This window comes from Moschus berezovskii, chromosome 18 (assembly GCF_049115385.1).
Source record: "Moschus berezovskii isolate FMDL1 chromosome 18, NW_MosBer_1.0, whole genome shotgun sequence".
Taxonomy (NCBI): domain Eukaryota; kingdom Metazoa; phylum Chordata; class Mammalia; order Artiodactyla; family Moschidae; genus Moschus; species Moschus berezovskii.
This window is the reverse complement of record NC_142477.1, coordinates 78,334,692-78,353,357: the sequence shown is the minus strand read 5'-3', so window position 1 is coordinate 78,353,357 and position 18,666 is coordinate 78,334,692. Positions and strand designations below refer to the sequence as shown.

General features: G+C 48.5%; 1 protein-coding gene across 5 annotated transcripts; it reads left to right on the top strand.

Annotated features, from left to right (window-relative positions):
- Window positions 1-654: 654 nt before the first annotated feature.
- LOC129560671 (little elongation complex subunit 1-like) lies at window positions 655-18,230 on the top strand. 5 transcript variants are annotated; one of them, XR_016035263.1, is made up of 7 exons: window positions 656-1,013; window positions 5,254-5,384; window positions 5,524-5,644; window positions 7,445-7,551; window positions 14,511-14,609; window positions 16,986-17,134; window positions 17,865-18,230. XR_016035263.1 is itself a non-coding variant. In XM_055432767.2 (6 exons), exons 3-6 carry the CDS (start codon window positions 7,464-7,466, stop codon window positions 17,943-17,945), a joined length of 351 nt encoding a protein of 116 aa, XP_055288742.1. In that variant the 5' UTR covers window positions 659-1,013; window positions 5,524-5,644; window positions 7,445-7,463; the 3' UTR covers window positions 17,946-18,230. The 5 variants fall into 5 exon arrangements, 4 of the variants coding, with proteins under 4 accessions (XP_055288741.1, XP_055288742.1, XP_055288740.1 ...); XM_055432767.2 differs by lacking the exon at window positions 5,254-5,384 and having other exon boundaries at window positions 659-1,013; window positions 17,931-18,230; XM_055432768.2 differs by lacking the exon at window positions 5,254-5,384 and having other exon boundaries at window positions 664-1,013.
- The last annotated feature ends 436 nt before the right edge of the window (window positions 18,231-18,666 follow it).

The following is an 18,666-nucleotide window of genomic DNA, read 5'->3' as shown; positions in this document are numbered from 1 at the left end:
GACTGAGCAACTGAACTGAACTGAACTGAACTGAATTTTAAAGAATTCTTCCCCTATGGCTTTGGCAAGATTCTCTGAGATAACATAAAGGATTGAATAGGATTTAGCACAGATGGACATGATTTTGTGTGATCTCCGGGAGTTGGTGATGGACAGGGAGGCCTGGCGTGCTGTGATTCATGGGGTTGCAAGGGGTCGGACACGACTGAGCCCCTGAACTGAACTGAACTGAACTGAAGCTCAGTGTTTATTATCATTTAGGGAGCACCTTTAAAAAAAGATTGTTTCACTAGTGGCTCAAACAGTAAAGAATCTGACTGCAGTGCAGGAGACCTGGGTTCCATCCCTGGGTCGGTCGGGACGATTCCCTGGAGAAGGGAATGGCGATCCACTCCAGTATTCTTGCCTGGAGAAGGCCATGGACAGAGGAGCCTGGTGGGCTACAGTCCATTGGATCGCAAAGAGTCGGACACGACAGAGGGACTAACACTTCCACTTTTCTTTGTATAAAATGCTGCTGCTGCTGCTAAGTCGCTTCAGTCGTGTCCCACTCTATGCATCCCCAGGGACGGCAGCCCGCCAGGCTCCCCCATCCCTGGCATTCTCCAGGCAAGAACGCTGGAGTGGGTTGCCATTTCCTTCTCCAGTGCATGAACGTGGAAAGGGAAAGTAAAGTCGCTCAGTCCTGTCTGACTCTTCGCAACACCATGTACTGCAGCCTACAGGGCTCCTCCGGCCATGGGATTTTCCAGGCGAGAGTACTGGAGTGGGTTGCCACTGCCTTCTCTGATTTGACGGCTACCCAGAAGCTCCAAATGCGAGCGCGCAGCCGAGCGAGCGCAGCGCGCCTGCGCCGTACGTGCGCGCGCATGCTCCCCGCCCCCGCCCGCCCCCGCGCCCTGGCCGTGGCGAAAGCCCGCCGGCGCTCCTCGCTGATGCCGCTTACCTGAGGGACCCGCGGCCGCCGCCGGCCGCCGCCGCAGCCTCCCGGGAGCCCGGCCCCGAGGTGTGAGGTGAGCCCCGGGTCGTGCAGGCCCCTTCCCGTCCGGCGCAGCGGGAAAAGGAGTGGGGAGTGGGGACTGAGGAGGTGCCGCCGCGGCTGCCCGCTCCTCGGTCTGACCCTGTGCCCAGGAGGCACCAGCAGCCGCGGCCCCTCCTCCTCAGGGAGCGTTATTCGCGTCGCCGCCGAAACAGAAGCCGTGGGCGCCGCGCTGTGGAGGGGTGTGTCGGGGCTTTCTCGGGGTGGGCGGCGGGCCGGCGCGGCGCGGGGGAGCCCGAGTTTGGGGCTGGGCGGCGCGGCGGGCCGTTGCCCGCGGACGGGGTTGACCCTCTGGGTCCCGAGCCCGCGCCGAGCAGCCTGTTGGAGGGCGGCCCGCGCTCCCTCCGCGCCGCGCTCCCTGCGCCAGCCCTGGGGCTCGAGCTGTCGGCGCCGCGGGGGCGTGTGGCGCTCCCGGGCCGCTGGGGGCTGTGGGGGGAGGCCGCGGCCGCTGGCGGGAGGACAGTGCGCCGAGGGCTGGGCGCGGGCCCGCGGGGGGCGTCGGGGCTTCCCGGGGCCCGGGCGGCGTCGCAGCATCTGGACTGCCTCCCGTTTCTAGTCCTGAAAGTTGTCCCCTCTCCTCCCTCCCGTCAGTTTTGCAAAGTCTGCATATTCCTCCTCGAGCCTTCCCCCTCTGCCCCCTTGGACGCTCCGTGTGTTTGCCCTGGGGTAGGGCGGAGAGATTCATCCATAGCCTGTGAGACTTAGCAGCAGCAGCAGCAGCAAACATGTCAAGGCATTGTAGCATCTTCCTAGAGGCCTTTATCAGAGTTAGGTGCCTTCCTCAATAAGAGAAAAAGGGGTGTTTTTTTTTCGCTCTTAAAAGAACAAAAGCATATGCCACTAATTTAGGCAGAGGAGTCAACTTGAAGTTGCAGCATATCTAGGAAGGAGGACAAAAGGTCTGGGTTTTGGCCCAGAATAAATGAAATTTTGAATTTTGGTTCCCTTCTGAATGTAGGCAGACAGAAGAGCAGAGCAGCTCAGCAGCTATAGAAATAAATGACTGCTCTATAAGGTTGGTCAAACAAGATCTTATTTTATAGAAGTAGTTTGGAGAGACCTGTAATGTTTGTTTACGGGAATTGGGTTACTTGGCAAAGCCAGTATCGCAGGAGCAAGGAAACAGACTTGACAAGGGGGATGTTACCTCCCTCTTGAGCCTTCTTTTAGCCTTTGGTGATGTGCTGACAGTCAAAGGGATAGAGGAATCCATAGTTCTGTTATTAAGAACCATTTACTCTTCAAGATAATGCTTTCCATCCGTACTTTTTTTTTTTTTTCCCATCCGTACTTTTAAGCAAATCAATGTCATCTTTTCCCTCCAGAAGAAGAAGGAAAAGAACAGAAAAGTGTTTGTTTGAAGTACCAAACCCCAACATAGAGGTAATAAGATAGGAAAGTGATGTAAAAGCTTAACTGGGCTGGCTTGCAAGGATAGAGCTGAAAATAAGAGATAATTGAGATGCAGTTCTTCTTACAGTGTTGCTTTTTCTTTAGTGAAATAACAGGTTCTTCCTCTCCCCCCCTCCCCCCAAATGCTTTGAAACTGTCAGGAAAGTAAGGTAATTAGTAAAGCCTACCGTCCTACCTTCTCTTTCCTCCTCCGTTATTTATTTATTTTTTTCTCATCCACTAATATTCCCTGCCTGTACGTCTCCCGAATCTACCAGTGCCCTATTAATAGAAGAAGAAAGGACTGTAGGTTCTTTCATCCCTTTTTCATCTTAGGTACTGTATTCCTCTGAGCTTTGTTTTGTGCTTTGAACATTGAGGTGGATTTTTGTAGAGAGATCCCCAGCCATGATTGAGATATTTGAAGTAGGGAGCCTTGCGGGGAAGATAAACAGTAAAGTGCACGTTCTTTCTTTGTATAGCACAGTGCTGTGAGAGCGTCATCATTGGGCAGAGAGAGGGGCTTTTAAATGTCTTGTAAGTCCTCTGTTGCCCACTTCACAGGCAAAGAATCTCTCTCTCCAACTTAAGTTTCGTATGTGTTAGTAAAACTATGAGATTTCATACTGAAAACGTACTCTGAGCATGTTAGTTTGTTGATGTTAGACTGCTGTTGACTTTACTTTCTTCAGGAGACTTGTGATAGGAAGCAGTTCTTAACTGCATCTTTCCCTTCTTTCACAGGGAAGAGCAGTGTTGGCCTCAAGTGTGTTTTAACCCCTAAATCTCGAGAATTAGAGACGTTGAAAGCTGCAGTTGGCCACAAAAAGAGCAGTAGTGCGAATGAAAAGCAAGACTTTGAAATATGTATGAGAGGAATTGTTCAGAATAGATTTGTGAGAGGAAGGGTCACAGCGTCTTGAGGGAAGAAGTGAAGGTTTTTAATAGTGGCATTTCCAGAAGGTTAGGAACGCATGTTTGAAGAGTAACAACTCCTCTTTGACTGGAAAGCACTTTTAACTGACTGTTGCATCAGAAATGATGAATCTATCTTTGAGTTATGCTGAGAACTAGCAACAGTTTTGGTGGATCCAAGGAATGCACTGTGAATGAAGTTTAAGAAAAAACAGCTAGGCTGCTGCTGCTGCTGCTAAGTCACTTCAGTCGTGTCCGACTCTGTGTGACCCCATAGACGGCAGCCAACCAGGCTCCCCCGTCCCTGGGATTCTCCAGGCAAGAACACTGGAGTGGGTTGCCATTTCCTTCTACAATGTGTGAAAGTGAAAAGTGAAAGTGAAGTCGCTCAGTCGTGTCCGACTAGTAGTGACCCCATGGACTGCAGCCCACCAGGCTCCCCTGTCCATGCGATTGTCTAGGCAAGAGTACTGGAGTGGCTTGCCATTGCCTTCTCCGACAACTAGGCTAGTAGGCCTAAAAAAATCTTGGTCCCCAAAGTTTATCTCATTAAACTAATTTTATAGTCAAAACATGCAACCATGCTAAAGGGGGGAAAACAATCAGGAGCTTGATATTAGAGCATTTTCTGAACACATTTTAATGAAAAAGGGAAACCAGGATGGAATTTCAACCTGATTTTTTTTTTTTTTTTTAAAGTCCAGATTCTGGCCATCTTTCAACTTTCCAGTTTTGCTTTTAGTTTTAAAAGATCTTCTGCTTCTGCTTTCTCTAGTCTTAAAAGTAATGTATAATTTGTAAGACGGACTGGATTTTGATGCCTACTGTTAATTTTAATTTTGAACTTTAATGTATTTGTTTTTCCTGTATTTTTTTAAGCCCCATCACTCAGCACACTGGAAGATTAGATTATCTTTTGTAATCAGTAGACGACTAGACGGACTTTAAAAATTAGATAAAGTAGCAAAGTGATACCTTGAGATTACTGAGAATGTAGGCCCTATGAAGTAAATATGGAGCTATATAAACTTCAGCAACCAGAAAACAGTATGCTGAGAATGAATTTATTTAAAAAAAAATAAGATATGGAAAACAAAAGGCCAAAACCCACATGAGTTTTAGGAAAAGAAATCGAGCACTTTGAGCAGTGATATGCTCTCAGTGTGTACTTTGCTGTCTGACAAGATGATGATTTCCTTGAGAGAAGAAGCTTCAGAGGTAGCGATTGCTAATCCTTATAATGCAGTCTTGGAAAACTCTGAAAGAAGACAAAAGAATATCCTCCTGTTCCCATTGTAGCCAGTGTGTTTGAGGCAACCTTTAATTTCTGAATTGGAAACGCAAAATGTTATGTACGTTTATAGTGTGTCAAGATAAGTAAATCTAAGCTGAGAAAGAGGAAAGGAATCACTTTCTGTACAGGAAGTGTGAATTGGAATAGAATTGCTAACATCTTTTGTTGCAGGGCCTTGCTGCAACAAGGGCCCACTTGCTGCAAGCCCCCAGGGCCCACTTTTGTCATTGTCTCTTCTGGGATTCAGCCTGCTTTCTTTCCTCTTCACAGTTGCCATCTCCTGCTTTTCCCAGCTGAGTTCTTTGGGTCTGGCTTTGTAGCCAGCCTCTGAAGACAGTCTTCCAAGATTGCATCCCCTTTATTGCTGTTCTTCAGGACAAGTACTCACCTTATTTTAGGGGCTTTTACTTTTTATTTTCACAAGAGAACTGGTAAATTGGGGAATATCAGATTCCTGATGTTACACATTGATAAAAATTATTAAAGTGTAGGGTTAAGTGTATCTAGTCCTTTTTGTTTTCTGATGAAATAATCATCAGGTCACTTAATCTGAAGTTAGTTTTCCCACATATCTTATATTGCTCTGTAAAGAAGTGAATGTCTCTTTTCTCAGGGTTAGGGCATGGAAAACTCTTTCCAGACCCCTCATTTTCTACTGGTCCTTGGCGCCTGAGACTGTTCCCTCCAGTTAATCCAGCAATTCCCTTTCTTCAGCTGAGATTCTGCAGATTTCTATAGTCAAAGGTATAAAATCAAAAAGATATGTTACATTTGAAACTCTAAATTCCCTTTTTTTTTTCCTTTATTTGCTAGAATGCGCCTGTAGATGTTGGCTTCATGGTTTCTAAGCTGCTTTTGACCATACATTTATGTCCAAAAACAGAATTTCAGCCCAGTGCAAGGTTTGGGGAAGACCTGAGTGATAGCACTTGGGAGTACGTATGTGCCATCGACCTGCTCTGCTGCCATCAGAAGTGGGTTTGGACGCACGACAACATTATCAGGTACTGGCTGCTCTACTGACCCAGGCTGGGTTATTTGAATTGTCAAGTAGTCCGTTCCGTGATTGCTGAATTGTGGTCTGAATCATTTTTGCTTTTAAGGCAGTTGGGCCGTTTAGAACGCACATTTTTATTTGGATAGGAGTTAATAAAACTGCTCATAAAATGCCAGTGTTGCTGTGACATCCCTCACTTTATTTTTTTATGGTACCTTTCCTACTTTTCATTGTATGCTCTCATTACTGTCTCTTTCCCAATGGGAAATGAATCTCATGAGTGGGGGGCCTTTGCTTCCCTGGCCTCCCTGGCATTTGGAGACCTGTGCCTACTCAAGCAAGGTGCTCAGCGAATGCATGTAGATGGAGTGCTGTGATCACTGTCTTCACGTTCAGGTGCTGTGGAAAGGCCAAAGGAACAGGGCTGTTCAGGATTCCGCATTGGCGGCTCTTCTCACTGGGCTTCAGGAGAGAACGGCATCTGTTTTGTGTAATGAGCTAACTTTTCTCGGTGCATCAGCTATGCAGCATCTTTGGAGAATGGAAAAATAGTCAAGTATTTATAATTGTTCCGCAATTAAATATAACCTTAATTTTCTTACAACCCTGACTGAGCAAGGCTGGTTTAAAGGGGCTTATGACATTGAAAAGGAGTCCCCAAAGGATTAATAGTATGTATCTTGATATCCTGGGGAAACTTGGTCTTGTTTTCTCCTAACACTGGGAAAAGATGGTATATCTAAATGTCAGGTAAGTAGATAATTGCATCCTGGGACATCTGTACAATGAGGTACAACCGTTTTAGAATTAAGAGCCACACTTTGTAGATTTGTGTGTGTGGAGACGAAAGTGTTTCGTAGTATATTACTGAGAAGGTGCCAGGGCCATCTGTTCCGTGCTGTGTAATGACAAGCGAGTGGCTACCCTGGGTCCCCTCTTCCTGGGAACTGGGGGCAGGGCCCTTCTCCCAGTGAAAGGTGAGACCACTGTGGATGGTGCCAGTGAGAGGCGCTTTGTCCAGGGTACCCCACTAGTGGAGTGGACAGACTGACGGGTAGCAGGATCTCTGCCTAAGCTACTTGTGACCCTGATTCCTGAGCTCTGTGGTCACACTGTTCGTGTTTTTTACATAAATGCAGGCATAGACGTGTGTGGGAGGAAAAGCCCCAAATTAAAAGAATGATAGTTACCTGACAGTGTGCTATTTGGGATGCTTTTAATTTACATTTTCCTTTCGTTTGTATTAAACTTTTCTAATGTTATAAATACTATGTAAGAAGTTAATACATTTTTGAGAAGAGAAAGCAGAGGAATTTCCATTGTTGAGTAGAAAGTGTCTGTAATCCCTGTGAAGTGTGGTTCATTTTCTCTGGTTTAGTTCTTTTTATGAAATACAGCCTGTCCTTGCTCCTCCCCAGGAAACGAGGCTTCTAGAACACAGGTGCTTCTGACGTCTAGATGGTCCACATGAAAATCCAGACTCTGCTGCTTCCAGTTCTGCAGCTTGGGGATGGTACTGGGTCCTTTGCCTTGTGAAAAGGGTTTAAACAGAATAAAGATGCCAGCACGGGTGTTTGCAGCCTTTTTAAATCCACTGTGAGCACTGAGATGCTGAATATTTGGAAAGTCTGAGTTTTCAGAGTCTGTTCTGTTGTTAGCCAAAAATGTTACATCTTTAGAAGTTCCTCTTCTTCACTGATTGTCACTTATGCACCACTTTTAGATAGGTTCTTAATATCTGAGCCATGGTGGGTGTGCATACTTTCATACACATACATACGTGTCTATATTTGTTGTTGTTTTGTAGCAAGGAGCTGTGGCCTGTAATGGATAAGTGGATAAAGTGCAGGAAAGGGCATCCGAACATCGCCTACATTCCTGACATCATCATAGCGTCAGCACTGAGGCTCATCGGTGAGTTGTCTCTTGTACTGGATTTGTTCTTGTTGTTGACGCTGTCTTGGTGGGAGAGCAAGTGTGGAATAATGATACGTGTGGACTGAAACTTCACTGTGACTGACTTCACAGCCATTAGAATAGGCACTTTTGCACTCATTTAATTTTCATTACTCATACTCTTTATAAGTGAACATTTTATTCAACTATGTCAGAGAGTCAAGATTTTTCTTGTTAGTACATTTTATTTATAATTGAACTCTTGATTCTCAGGTACTGATTTTAATATACAGAGACATATACACACATACATACCGGGATACATAAATTGCTATAAGTTATAGTCTAATTTGATTTATAAAATAAGTTTATCTTCCCTAGTTTCACCCATTTTTTTTGTTTTGTACTTGCTCACTAAGGATAATGATGTACTTCCATAATTGGAACTAATTTTGTTTCTACAATTCTAAGCTGAATATACAGAAATTAAAATCATTGCTTTAAAGTATTTTAAATAAAACAGATTGTTTTTAATCTCAGGTCTAAAGAGGACCTCAGTGACCCTTTAGTTCTGCTGCTCCCTTTGCACCTTGCAAGTTTTTATTTTTTACTCTGACTTATTTTCTTACTTTTTTGCCACATCTCTGACAAACTGCTCTCCATTCCCTGTGTTATTTCACTATCAGTGATGAGATCTATTCATTATTAGAAGGCTGTCTTTACTATGAACTGACTCTGCCATGTATTCCTCTCCTGGGAGCAAACAAAACTGGGTTCACCCAATTGCTGTGTCAGGGCCTTTTAGGTCGTTGAAGGTAGTTATCATGACTATACAGACACCTTGGAGTGTGAAGTCACGTGGGCCTTAGGAAACATCACTGTGAACAAAGCTAGTGGAGGTTATGGAATTCCAGCTGAGCTATTTCAAATCCTAAAAGATGATGCTGTTATAAAGTGCTGCACTCAATATGCCAGCAAATTTGGAAAACTCAGCAGTGGCCACAGGACTGGAAAAGGTCAATTTTCATTCCAATCCCAAAGAAAGCCAATGCCAAAGAATGTACAAACTACCACACAATTGCACTCACTTCACATGCTAGCAAAATAATGCTCAAAATTCTCCAAGCTAGGCTTCAATAGTACGTGAACTGAGAATTTCCAGATGGTCAGGCTGGACTTAGAAAAGACAGAAGAACCTGGGATCAAATTGCCAACTTCCGTTGGATCATAGAAAAAGCAAGAGAATTCCAGAAAAACATCTGCTTCATTGACTATGCTAAATCCTTTGACTGTGTGGATCACAACAAACTGGAAAATTCTTAAAGAGATGGGAATACCAGACCACCTTAACCTGCCTTCTGAGAAATCTGTATGCAGGTCAAGAAGCAACAGTTAGAACTGGACATGGAACCACAGACTGGTTCCAAATAGGAAAAGGGGTACGTCAAGGCTGTATATTGTCACCCTGCTTATTTAACTTATATGCAGAGTACATCATGCAAAATACTGGGCTAGATGAAGCACAATCTGGGATCAAGATTGCAGGGAGAAATATCAATAAATAACCTCAGATACACAGCAGAGAAGGCAATGGCACCCCACTCCAGTACTCTTGCCTGGAAAATCCCATGGACGGAGGAGCCTGGTAGGCAGCAGTCCATGGGGTCGCTAAGAGTTGGACACGACTGAGTGACTTCACTTTCAGTTTTCACTTTCATGCACTGGAGAAGGAAATGGCAACCCACTCCAGTGTTCTTGCCTGGAGAATCCCAGGGACGGAGGAGCCTGGTGGGCTGCCGTCTGTGGGGTCGCACAGAGTCGGACACGACTGAAGCGACTTAGCAGCAGCAGCAGCTACGCAGATGACACCACACTATGGCAGAAAGTGGAGAGGGACTAAAGAGCCTCTTGATGAAGGTGAAAGAGGAGAGTGAAAAAGTTGGCTTAAAAAGTTAAAAAAACTGAGATCATGGCCTCCAGTCCTATCACTTCATGGCAAATAAATGGAGAAACAGTGGAAACAGTGACAGATTTATTTTCTTGGGCTCCAAAGTCACTGCAGATGGTGACTACAGCCAGGAAATTAAAAGACTCTTGCTCCTTGGAAGAAAAGCTGTGACCAGCCTAGACAGCATATTAAAAAGCAGAGACATTACATTTCCAACAAAGGTCCATCTAGTCAGAGCTCTGTTTTTTCTAGTAGTCATGTATGGTTGTGAAAGTTGGACCATAAAGAAGGCTGAATGCTGAAGAATTGATGCTTTTGAACTGTGGTATTGGAGAAGACTCTTGAGAGTCCCTTGGACTGCAAGGAGATCCAACCAGTCCATCCTAAAGGGAGTCAGTCCTGTATATTCTTTGGAAGGATTGATGCTGAAGCTGATGCTCCAAAACTTTGGCCACCTGATACTAAGAATTGACTCACTGGAAAGGCCCCTGATGCTGGGAAAGATTGAAGGCGGGAGGAGAAGGGGAGGACAGAGGAGGAAATGACTGGATGGCATCACCGGTTCAATGGACATGAGTTTGAACAAGCTCTGTTAGATGGTGAAGGATGGGAAAGCCTGGCGTGCTGCAGTCCATGGGGTCAAAAAGAGTCAAAAGAGTCTCATCCTCTGTATCTTTGGCATTTAATTAAAACTCAAAGATAACACCGTTTGAAATGAGGTTTAAGAACTTTTAAGTCACGTCAGTCAGTCTTGTAAGTAGATCACAGTAAGAAATCTAACAGCTTTGACTGGTTTTGTTGCCGTGTCCGCTAACACGCACTGCACATTCACCTGCAGACATAGGAACGTTGTAAATAAACATATAAGCTGAGTCCTGACAACAGCCTACTAAGTTTCACTGGAGATAACCCATATACTTGGAGTTAAGATTCCGAACAGGAAAGCATGGAGGTGTGGGAGTGCAGGTGGCTTCTTAGGGCATGGCTCTCCTGAGCCTGTGAGATCAGTGTCCCGCCAGGACACGGACAGGCCAGTAGCAGCGTTTCTAGCCATCGGGTGACGGCATCAGTGTGTCTGGAAACCCTGGTTTCAGTAGCAGCTTCTCTTACGGATTCAAGAAGGATTGTCCGTACATCTTGAGAATTCTCTGTGCCTGGAGAATTCCATGCACAGAGGAGGCTGGCGGCCTATAGTCCTTGGAGTCGCAAAGAGTTGGACATGACTGAGCAGCTAACACTTTGAGAAAATAGTTTATAAGAGTTGATGTTATATTATTTAGAGTAATATATGTATATTTACATAATTAAGAGTGACATATAATGCAATTGTGTATCTTATAGGAATAATTCCTGTCCATCTCTTTGTCACCCCATGGACTGTAGCCAACCTGGCTCCTCTGTCCATGCAAGAATACTCTCTCCAGGCAAGAATACTGGGGTGGGTTGCCATGCCCTTCTCCAGGGGATCTTCCCGACCCAGGAATCGAACCCGGGTCTCCCACATTGCAGGTGGATTCTGAGTACCAGGGAAGCCCATGCTGCTGCTGCTGCTAAGTCACTTCAGTCGTGTCCGACTCTGTGTGACCCCAGAGACGGCAGCCCACCAGTCTCCGCCGTCCCTGGGATTCTCCAGGCAAGAACACTGGAGTGGGTTGCCATTTCCTTCTCCGATGCATAAAGGGAAAAGTGAAAGTGAAGTCGCTTAGTCGTATCCGACTTCGCAACCCCATGGACTGCAGCCTACCAGGCTCCTCCGTCCATGGGATTTTCCAGGCAAGAGTATTGGAGTGGGGTGCCATTGCCTTCTCCAGGGAAGCCCATAGGAGTAATTAATAACGTATAATTAATATATAGTTAACAGTACTGTATAATAAAACGATAATGTAGAAGTAAATGTAATTAGTTCAGAGGAAGGGTAATTAGGAAGCAAGTGTCATGTGGAATATAACAAAGTCTGGCCTACCTGGCGAATGCTGCCTCGTCACAGGAGGACCATGGCGGATGGAGCTCACGTGTCTGAAAGACTGGTGGGCAGAGGGCAGGGGGCCGCCGAGCCGTTCAGGAGGACCTCAGCAAGCTTCACTCAGCGTCTGTTGGCACTGAAGGCTCTCCTGACCCCCATGCACAGCAGGTGCTGGGGGCTTGCTTAGCAGGGGGTCTGGGGCTGGGCACCGGTGCGGCCCAGTCTGAGGACGAGGCGGATCCTGCGAGAGCTTAAGGGGTGGGACTGGTGGTGTCCTTCCCGTGCACTCAGCCGTTTCTGAGAAGGCGGCGTTGGAGAAGCGTCTTAACAGTTTCTGAAACTGACATTTACTAAAGAATTTAGTTAATAATTAAGTTGGTTAGTATGACTTCATAGTAATAAATGAAGTCACACAGCAGGCGTTCATGAAATACTGGAATCGTCTGTATTCTTAACTCCTCACGTGTAAATCCCGGTGGGGTTTCTGCTCCTTGGGAAATAAAGCTGAGCGATCCAGGGTCATGTGGAGCAGGGCTGGGGTGTGAACAGCACCGTGAGCACGCGCCATGGGCATGCCTGATCATCAACCTGCCTGAACGCTGACGGAGCGCAGGGCCTCGTGGGGAGCGTTTGGATCACTCTGGAGGAGAGGAGAGCCTGGCAGAGCTGGGGTGTGGGGAGAGGTGAGCCTGTCTGAGGTCCTGGGTTGAAAGGGAGCGGAGCGAGGCTGGAAGTCGGCCTCCACTGGACACAGAGGCGTATAAAGCCACGTGATACCATTTGCTGCCCCCAGAGCGTTCTAACTGTTAAACAGCCCGGCTGGGGTCAGCGGAGCCCCGAGCTCGGACGGCCCTGTCCCTCCCGCCAGGGTTTGCACGTCTCTTGCAGTAGCCAGTCCTGCTTGATTTCTGTCCAGGGTCTCGCCACGTCGTTCAGCTTTTCTGTGGAACTGTCTTAATGAATGCGTCCTTTCCTTAACATGCGTGTAAAACCGTGACAGAGAGCCCTGGGGACTCTCCAGCTCTGAGCCCTGCCCTGTGGACTGAGCCACACTCCCTATGACCCTCAACTCTCCTCAGGCCTCCCTGAGTGTGGACAGTGTTGTCTTTGATCTGAGGTCACCTCCATGTTTCTTACCTGAATTTCACTGTGGCCCAGCTGCCTCGGACTCACCCACGTTCCTTCCGTGGGGGGGCTTTCCTTCCCTGTGGCTCTCTGTCATGGTTTTACATGCAAGTATGTTAAGGCAAGGATGCATTCGTTAAGACAGTTCCACAGATTTGTCCATTGTCTTTGTCAAGTCATCATATGTGTAAGTGTTAAGTCCTGAACTACATACCGCAGACTCATGAGTTCCTCTTATTGTATCTCTGATTTACTCTGGTAGATAGCTTCTAAAACCCAATTCATTAAGCATCTTTAATTAAAAGAAGAGGATCCAATATAACACAGTCAGGTGTTATCTGGTGGTGATGGTGTAGTCACTTAGTCGTGTCCGACTCTTTGCGACCCCATAGACGGTAGCCCACCAGGCTCCTCTGTCCATGGGATTCTCCAGGCAAGGACACTGGAGTGGGTTGCATTCTCTTCTGCAGGGAATTTTCCCAACTCAGGGATTGAGCCCACATTTCCTGTATTGGCAGGTGGATTCTTTACCCTGAGCCACCAGGGAAGGCCATGTGTTTCCTGGGGACACAGCCACATGCTCCCACAGCTGTGGAGGCATGCACCCTACCCCTTCCTGTGCTATGAGTCGTGCACTGAACACTGCTCATAGATGGTCTCAGAGGACAGGCGCTTAGCACTTGGATCTCACACAAGGAGGTATTGAAGAGTGACGGTGCCTTGACCTTTCTCTTCTCTGAAGCCGTTACTTTTCAGCCTCAGTGAAAGACTGCCTGAGAGATGATCCAGGTGTTCATGGTTTCACCCCGGGTTAGGCCTTCTCCGGGGAGTCTCTGGTAGAAGGCGTTTCCTGGCAGGCTGTGTCTGTCGTGGTGTTCAGGGTGCGTGTGGCCAGCACTGCAAACCCCTACAGGGGACACGAAGTGACAGAGCTCCCGTAGCGCCCCGTGCCTCAGTGCCTCCGTGTGCAGCACAAAGGGGCGGGTCGACTGGCTCACGAACAGGCCTGTGGGCTGCCTGTGGAGCTGAGAAGGCACGCGGATGCAGCGGTGCCTCTGCAGGGTCGCGTGGTCACAGCACATGGGAGGGGCCTTGGGCACAGCGGCATCCAGGGCTTGTCCGAGAGCGCCCTCCCGTGGAAGAGGGGCAGGCAGGCGGCCTGGCCCTGGGTGAGCGAGGGGTCCCGCTCTGCAGCAGGCCAGTTCCCCCAGGTGAGTGAGTGGTGGCTCAGCGAGGAGCATTGTCCTGGTGAGACCCCCAAAGAGCTTTTGTCAGCCCAGGTTTTGTGTGTTAATGACTGTAGTTGAAATTAGAACTCACACTTTAAAAAAAATGTGGCTATTCATTTGAAATTCATAAAATGATACTGGTAGTTGTCAATGGCATTTTTGATGAAAAACAGCTGTTTCCAAACAAAAATAGAATGGAACTTTATCTTGTTGTAAGCCTCTTTACTGTCTGGTTTCCCGTAGCTGTTTGCGTTCTCTTCTGGCTGTTCGTTGCTCTGGTTGGAGAAAATCCGGTCTCATACAGATCTGTAGTTGATGAGAGGAGTACTTTAATAGCCTGTTGGAATAATTGTGGGTGTACTTCTCTGACACTGGGCTTTCTGGTGGCTCAACGGTAAAGACCCCGCCTGCAATGCAGGAGACCAAGGTTCCATCCCTGGGTCAGGAATATCCCGTGGAGAAGGGAACAGCAACCCACTCCAGTGTGCTTGCCTCGAGAAGCCCATGGACAGAGGAGCCTGGCGGGCTGCAGTCCATGGGGTCTCAAAGAGTCGGACACGCACCAAATGACGACAGCAGCAGCAACAGCCCGGTTTCAGAGCCTGAAGCTCCGTGCACATAATGTTGAGCAAAAGAAAACATCAGTTTTAAATTCTGATGAAAAGTTAACGTTAACCCAAGGTTGTTTACATTTTTTTTTTTTTCCCTCTAGGTCGTTTAGGGCAGTTGGGTTTGAAGGAAGGGTTCCCGTCTGCAGTGAAGAACATTAGTACGGTGATTGGTATGTTTATCCAGCATGCCCAGGATGAAGGTACAGCTTCTGTTTATCACACTTATTTTCAGGTCATTCGCATTCCTCTTATCCAGTCTCTCTTGCCTTCCTAACCGTGTGCGTGCTCTGCACGTTTCCCACTGTTCGGGCATGAGTTTGATGAAGCCACGCTCTGCCTGTGCTCTCAGCACTGGCATTAGAACTTGTGTGGGTTTCCTGCAGTTTGTGTGGTCACTGCTCATGCCGGGCAGCAAACCCCTAAGGAAGAAGCTATTCTTCCTGACCTGGTGCTGGCGTTCTGTCTCAGCAGCTGTCGGCACTGGCTTCATGCCGCCCTGTGAACCCCGCTGCCCCAACGGTGCCCGTCCGAAGGTGTGTCCTGATGATAAGTGGGGTCGCATGTGTGAAGCAGCGGCTCCACTGCGGCCTGGGTGTCCATCTGTAGCACCCGGCAGAACTCGGAGACTGGAGACCTCTGAGCCAGTCTTCACACCACCCGTTTCCTTCAACGTGCATTCTGCAGAGCACATAATTTTATAGTCTTATTCGGGAAGAGCTTAAAACTCAAAAAGGGACCCTTTGAGCAGTGAGTCTCCCTCGTTTTTATTTGAATGCTATGCCATCAGGGGTAATGCGTTTACACAGCTTCCATCAGGAATGCACAGTGACATCGGACATTTACGTCCCAGATGAGCCTAACTTCCAGGTTGTCCTCCCCTCTCGGGGTGAGGCTGGGCAGGCTGAGCTGCTGAGAGCTCTTTCTCTTTGACCCGCTGAGATAATGCCCATGACCGTGTTCCCTTCCTGCTAGACGATATTCCCTTCTTGTCTGGACCGTGTTCCCCTCCCGTCTGGATGGTGTGCCCCTCCCGTCTGGACCGTGTTCCCTTCCCATCTAGACGGTGTATTGTCATCTTAGAATTGCTGGAGAGTGGTTGACGGACTGTCCCCGAGCCGCCAGCTCAAGACGTTTCCTAGCAGAAGGAGGCTCGCGGGGACTCACTTTTGCCTGCCGCCCAGCGCAGCACGGGTTCCCCGGCTGGCCCTCCCAGGCAGCACTGACTGCATTATGCTCAGGAAGCTGACACTCCAGGAGAGACCTCGAGCTGGACGGTGCCGCCAGCTCACAGCCGGGCCCGAGGCCAGAGCCGCAGCTGCGCACGCATTCCTGCTCATCACAGTGGCTTTCACACCCCTGTGTGACTCCTCTGTTAGGCTTTTTGTTTTAGTCTTGTGTCCACTTCTCTGATGACCATGTAGGTAAACGGGAAAGTAACTCTAAAGCTGGTGCGGCACTGCCTACATCCACAGTGTCACCATCTGAACCTATGGGTTTTGTGATGTTTATTTTTAAACACTTGTTGTTTGCCTTGTTGAACACAGCATCACTAACAGTGTATAGTTAATAATAAGATTAAAGAAATGGCTTCTAAATTTTTTAAACTAAATAATTTAAGTGAATTTAACTAAAATTGGAGAAGGGAATGGCAATCCACCCCAGTATTCTTGCCTGGAGAATCGCATGGACAGAGGCGCCCAGCAGACTACAGTCCATGGGGTCACGGGAGTCGGGGACAACTTAGCGACTAAAACTGAACTAAATTAAACTTGAATTAAATAACTCCTAAATAACCTCAGGCTAAATGAGAACTCTTAGGTACCACAATCTCTAGTCTAGTTAAATGCCATGTCTGTGATCATGCACGGTGCTCTAGTGTGTAACAGTATATTTGCTGTACTGTATTGGGCTTCGCTGGTGGCTCAGACAGTAAAGAGCATGCAGGCAAAGCAGGAGATCCAGGTTTGATCCCTGGGTCAGAAAGATCCCCTGGAGAAGAGAATGGCAACCCACTCCAGTACTGTTGCCTAGAGAATCCCATGGACAGAGGAGCCTGGCGGGCTACAGTCTGAGTTGCAAAGAGTTGGACACGACTGAGTGACTCAAACTTCCATACTAAAAACCAGTTTCTCATTTGCTCTCATTTCATGTTTTTCCTTTCCAAAGTCCATGTGTAAATACTTGCAGTGGGTATAATGGAGTCGTTTATTTGACAGATGCTTTGGGATCCACATTCTGTTGAACCTTAAGTGCAGGGTGTGGTCCTTCCAGAACTGCCGCTGGAGAGTTTGGCTGCAGTCCGGGAGGAGGGGCATTCCCCGTGTGCCCTCCTCTCCGCATGCCATCCCAGGGTGCCAGCATCACCAGGGGCCTGTCGAGACTGGGCTCCGTTTTGTTTTTTCTGTTAGTAGGAGGACTTAATGAGCTTTTTTGTCACTGTCGGTTTTGTTTTTATTAGTATTAGTTTTCATTGCTGGCGGAAAGTATATGAACAGTGATTCACTAGATTAACAACATTAAGATTGTGAATAGCAGAGCTTTTCTTGTGTGATGACTGATTTGGAAATGCTTTTCAGATATCCCGTGGGGGGTCCAGCTGGCCGCTGTGTATGCCCTGTGTGACCTGAGCCCCAGCAACCGGGCGGAGATCTCCAAGATCCTGGAGGCCTGGCGCAGGGAGACTGCGCGCAGCGTCCCCGCCGCGGTGCTCGGCGCCCTGGATGAGGTGGGCGCGCTGTGCGTGGAGGGGCGAGGCTGAGCGCCTGTGCGCGCACAAGTGCCTTCATGGGTCTTGGGGCCGCGGGGCAGCCAGCCTCCAGGATGCGGCCCCGGGCCCCGGGGAGAGGCCGGGCTGCGCCCCCTGGGCCGAGGCCGAGACACCGGGGCTGGCCCCGAGCCACGCATGTTTCCCTTCCGGCTGTGGTGAGCACAGACGTTCGGACTGGAGTTTGTGTGTCTTGGTCGAACAACAGAAACTTGAACTTAGCCCTTTTTTGCTGCAGAAAGTGGTTTTTTTTTTTGTCGCTTTTTGAAACTGAGTGGCATTTTGTACTGAGTTTAATACAAAAACATTAATTTGGTTCCTGAGCCAGTTTTGGACCTTGTGCCCAAACGACTGACGGGGAGGAAGCGTGGCGGAGGCGGAAGCTGAAGACTCTGCTAGCGTCCTCGCCGGCAAGGGCCGCCACTGCTCAGGGTAGAGACCCGGGGCGCCCGGGAGGAGGGAGTCCAGGCTCCGGGTCTGCGCCCCGCCCAGCGCAGGCAGGCCCCCGCGTGTGCCCTGTATATACGGACAGCCGACAGTGCGTCTCTCGTTTGATGATATTCCACTTTTGGGAATTTTAGTATTTGTACAGAGAAAAATGGGTTTAATAACTCACCCTGGTCCTGATTTGTCCGCTAGTCATCATTTCTTAAAACTCTTGTACGTGTTTTTTTTTTTTTATAATAAAAAGTGAAAGTATGCCACGCACATGAGTCCTGATGAGTACAGAGTGACCCTTGCCTGCCTTCTACTCCAGCCAAAGATGAAGTGAGCGCCAGGTGCTGACCAAAGACGAGAGCCGCTGCCCGGGAGCCCCCTCTGCGGACGCGGGCACGGACGCCGAGGGGCGCTCGCTGCCGTGTCCTCCAAGGCTTTCGGGGACGGCAGACCCCGCGCCCGCGCTGCCTGGCCCTCAGTGTTGGATGTCTCCCTTTAGGTAGAGATGCTCCCCTTAAAAAATTACCTCTGACAACTATTTTGTTATTCCGTCCCCCCCGTTTTTAAAGGAATTGTAACAGATGGAGATTTGTAAAAAGAAACCTGCCTCCCCATTGGATGCTTTCTGTCCGAGTGTTCCTTCTTTCTCCCTCCGTCCCCGGAGCGCGTGGTCCGTGCCAGAGCCTGGCTAGGAGGAGCTGGAGAAGAAAGCGGCCGGTTTCTCAAAGACTTGTGTGATCTGTCACCCCAGACTTCGGTTACGTGCAGTGAGGGGGACACGGGGAGTTGGAGCAGGGTAGCAGGCCCAGGAGGGTGCCCCCGAGGAGGTCACTCGTGAGTTAGGCCCTGAGAGGAGGGGCCCTGGAATGGTCCTGGTGGACAGGTATGCTGGCTCTGAGAGGGGAAGGGCCTGCCCTGTGTCAGCAGGAGGCTGGTGTACTAAACGCGCCCTATGAGGGGTGATGCCCCCGCCCCTCCCTGAGACCTGGGCAGCCCTGGGCTGGGTCACACTCCGAGGGAGGTTTGAGCAGGTGTGATGGGGCAGGGAGCTGATG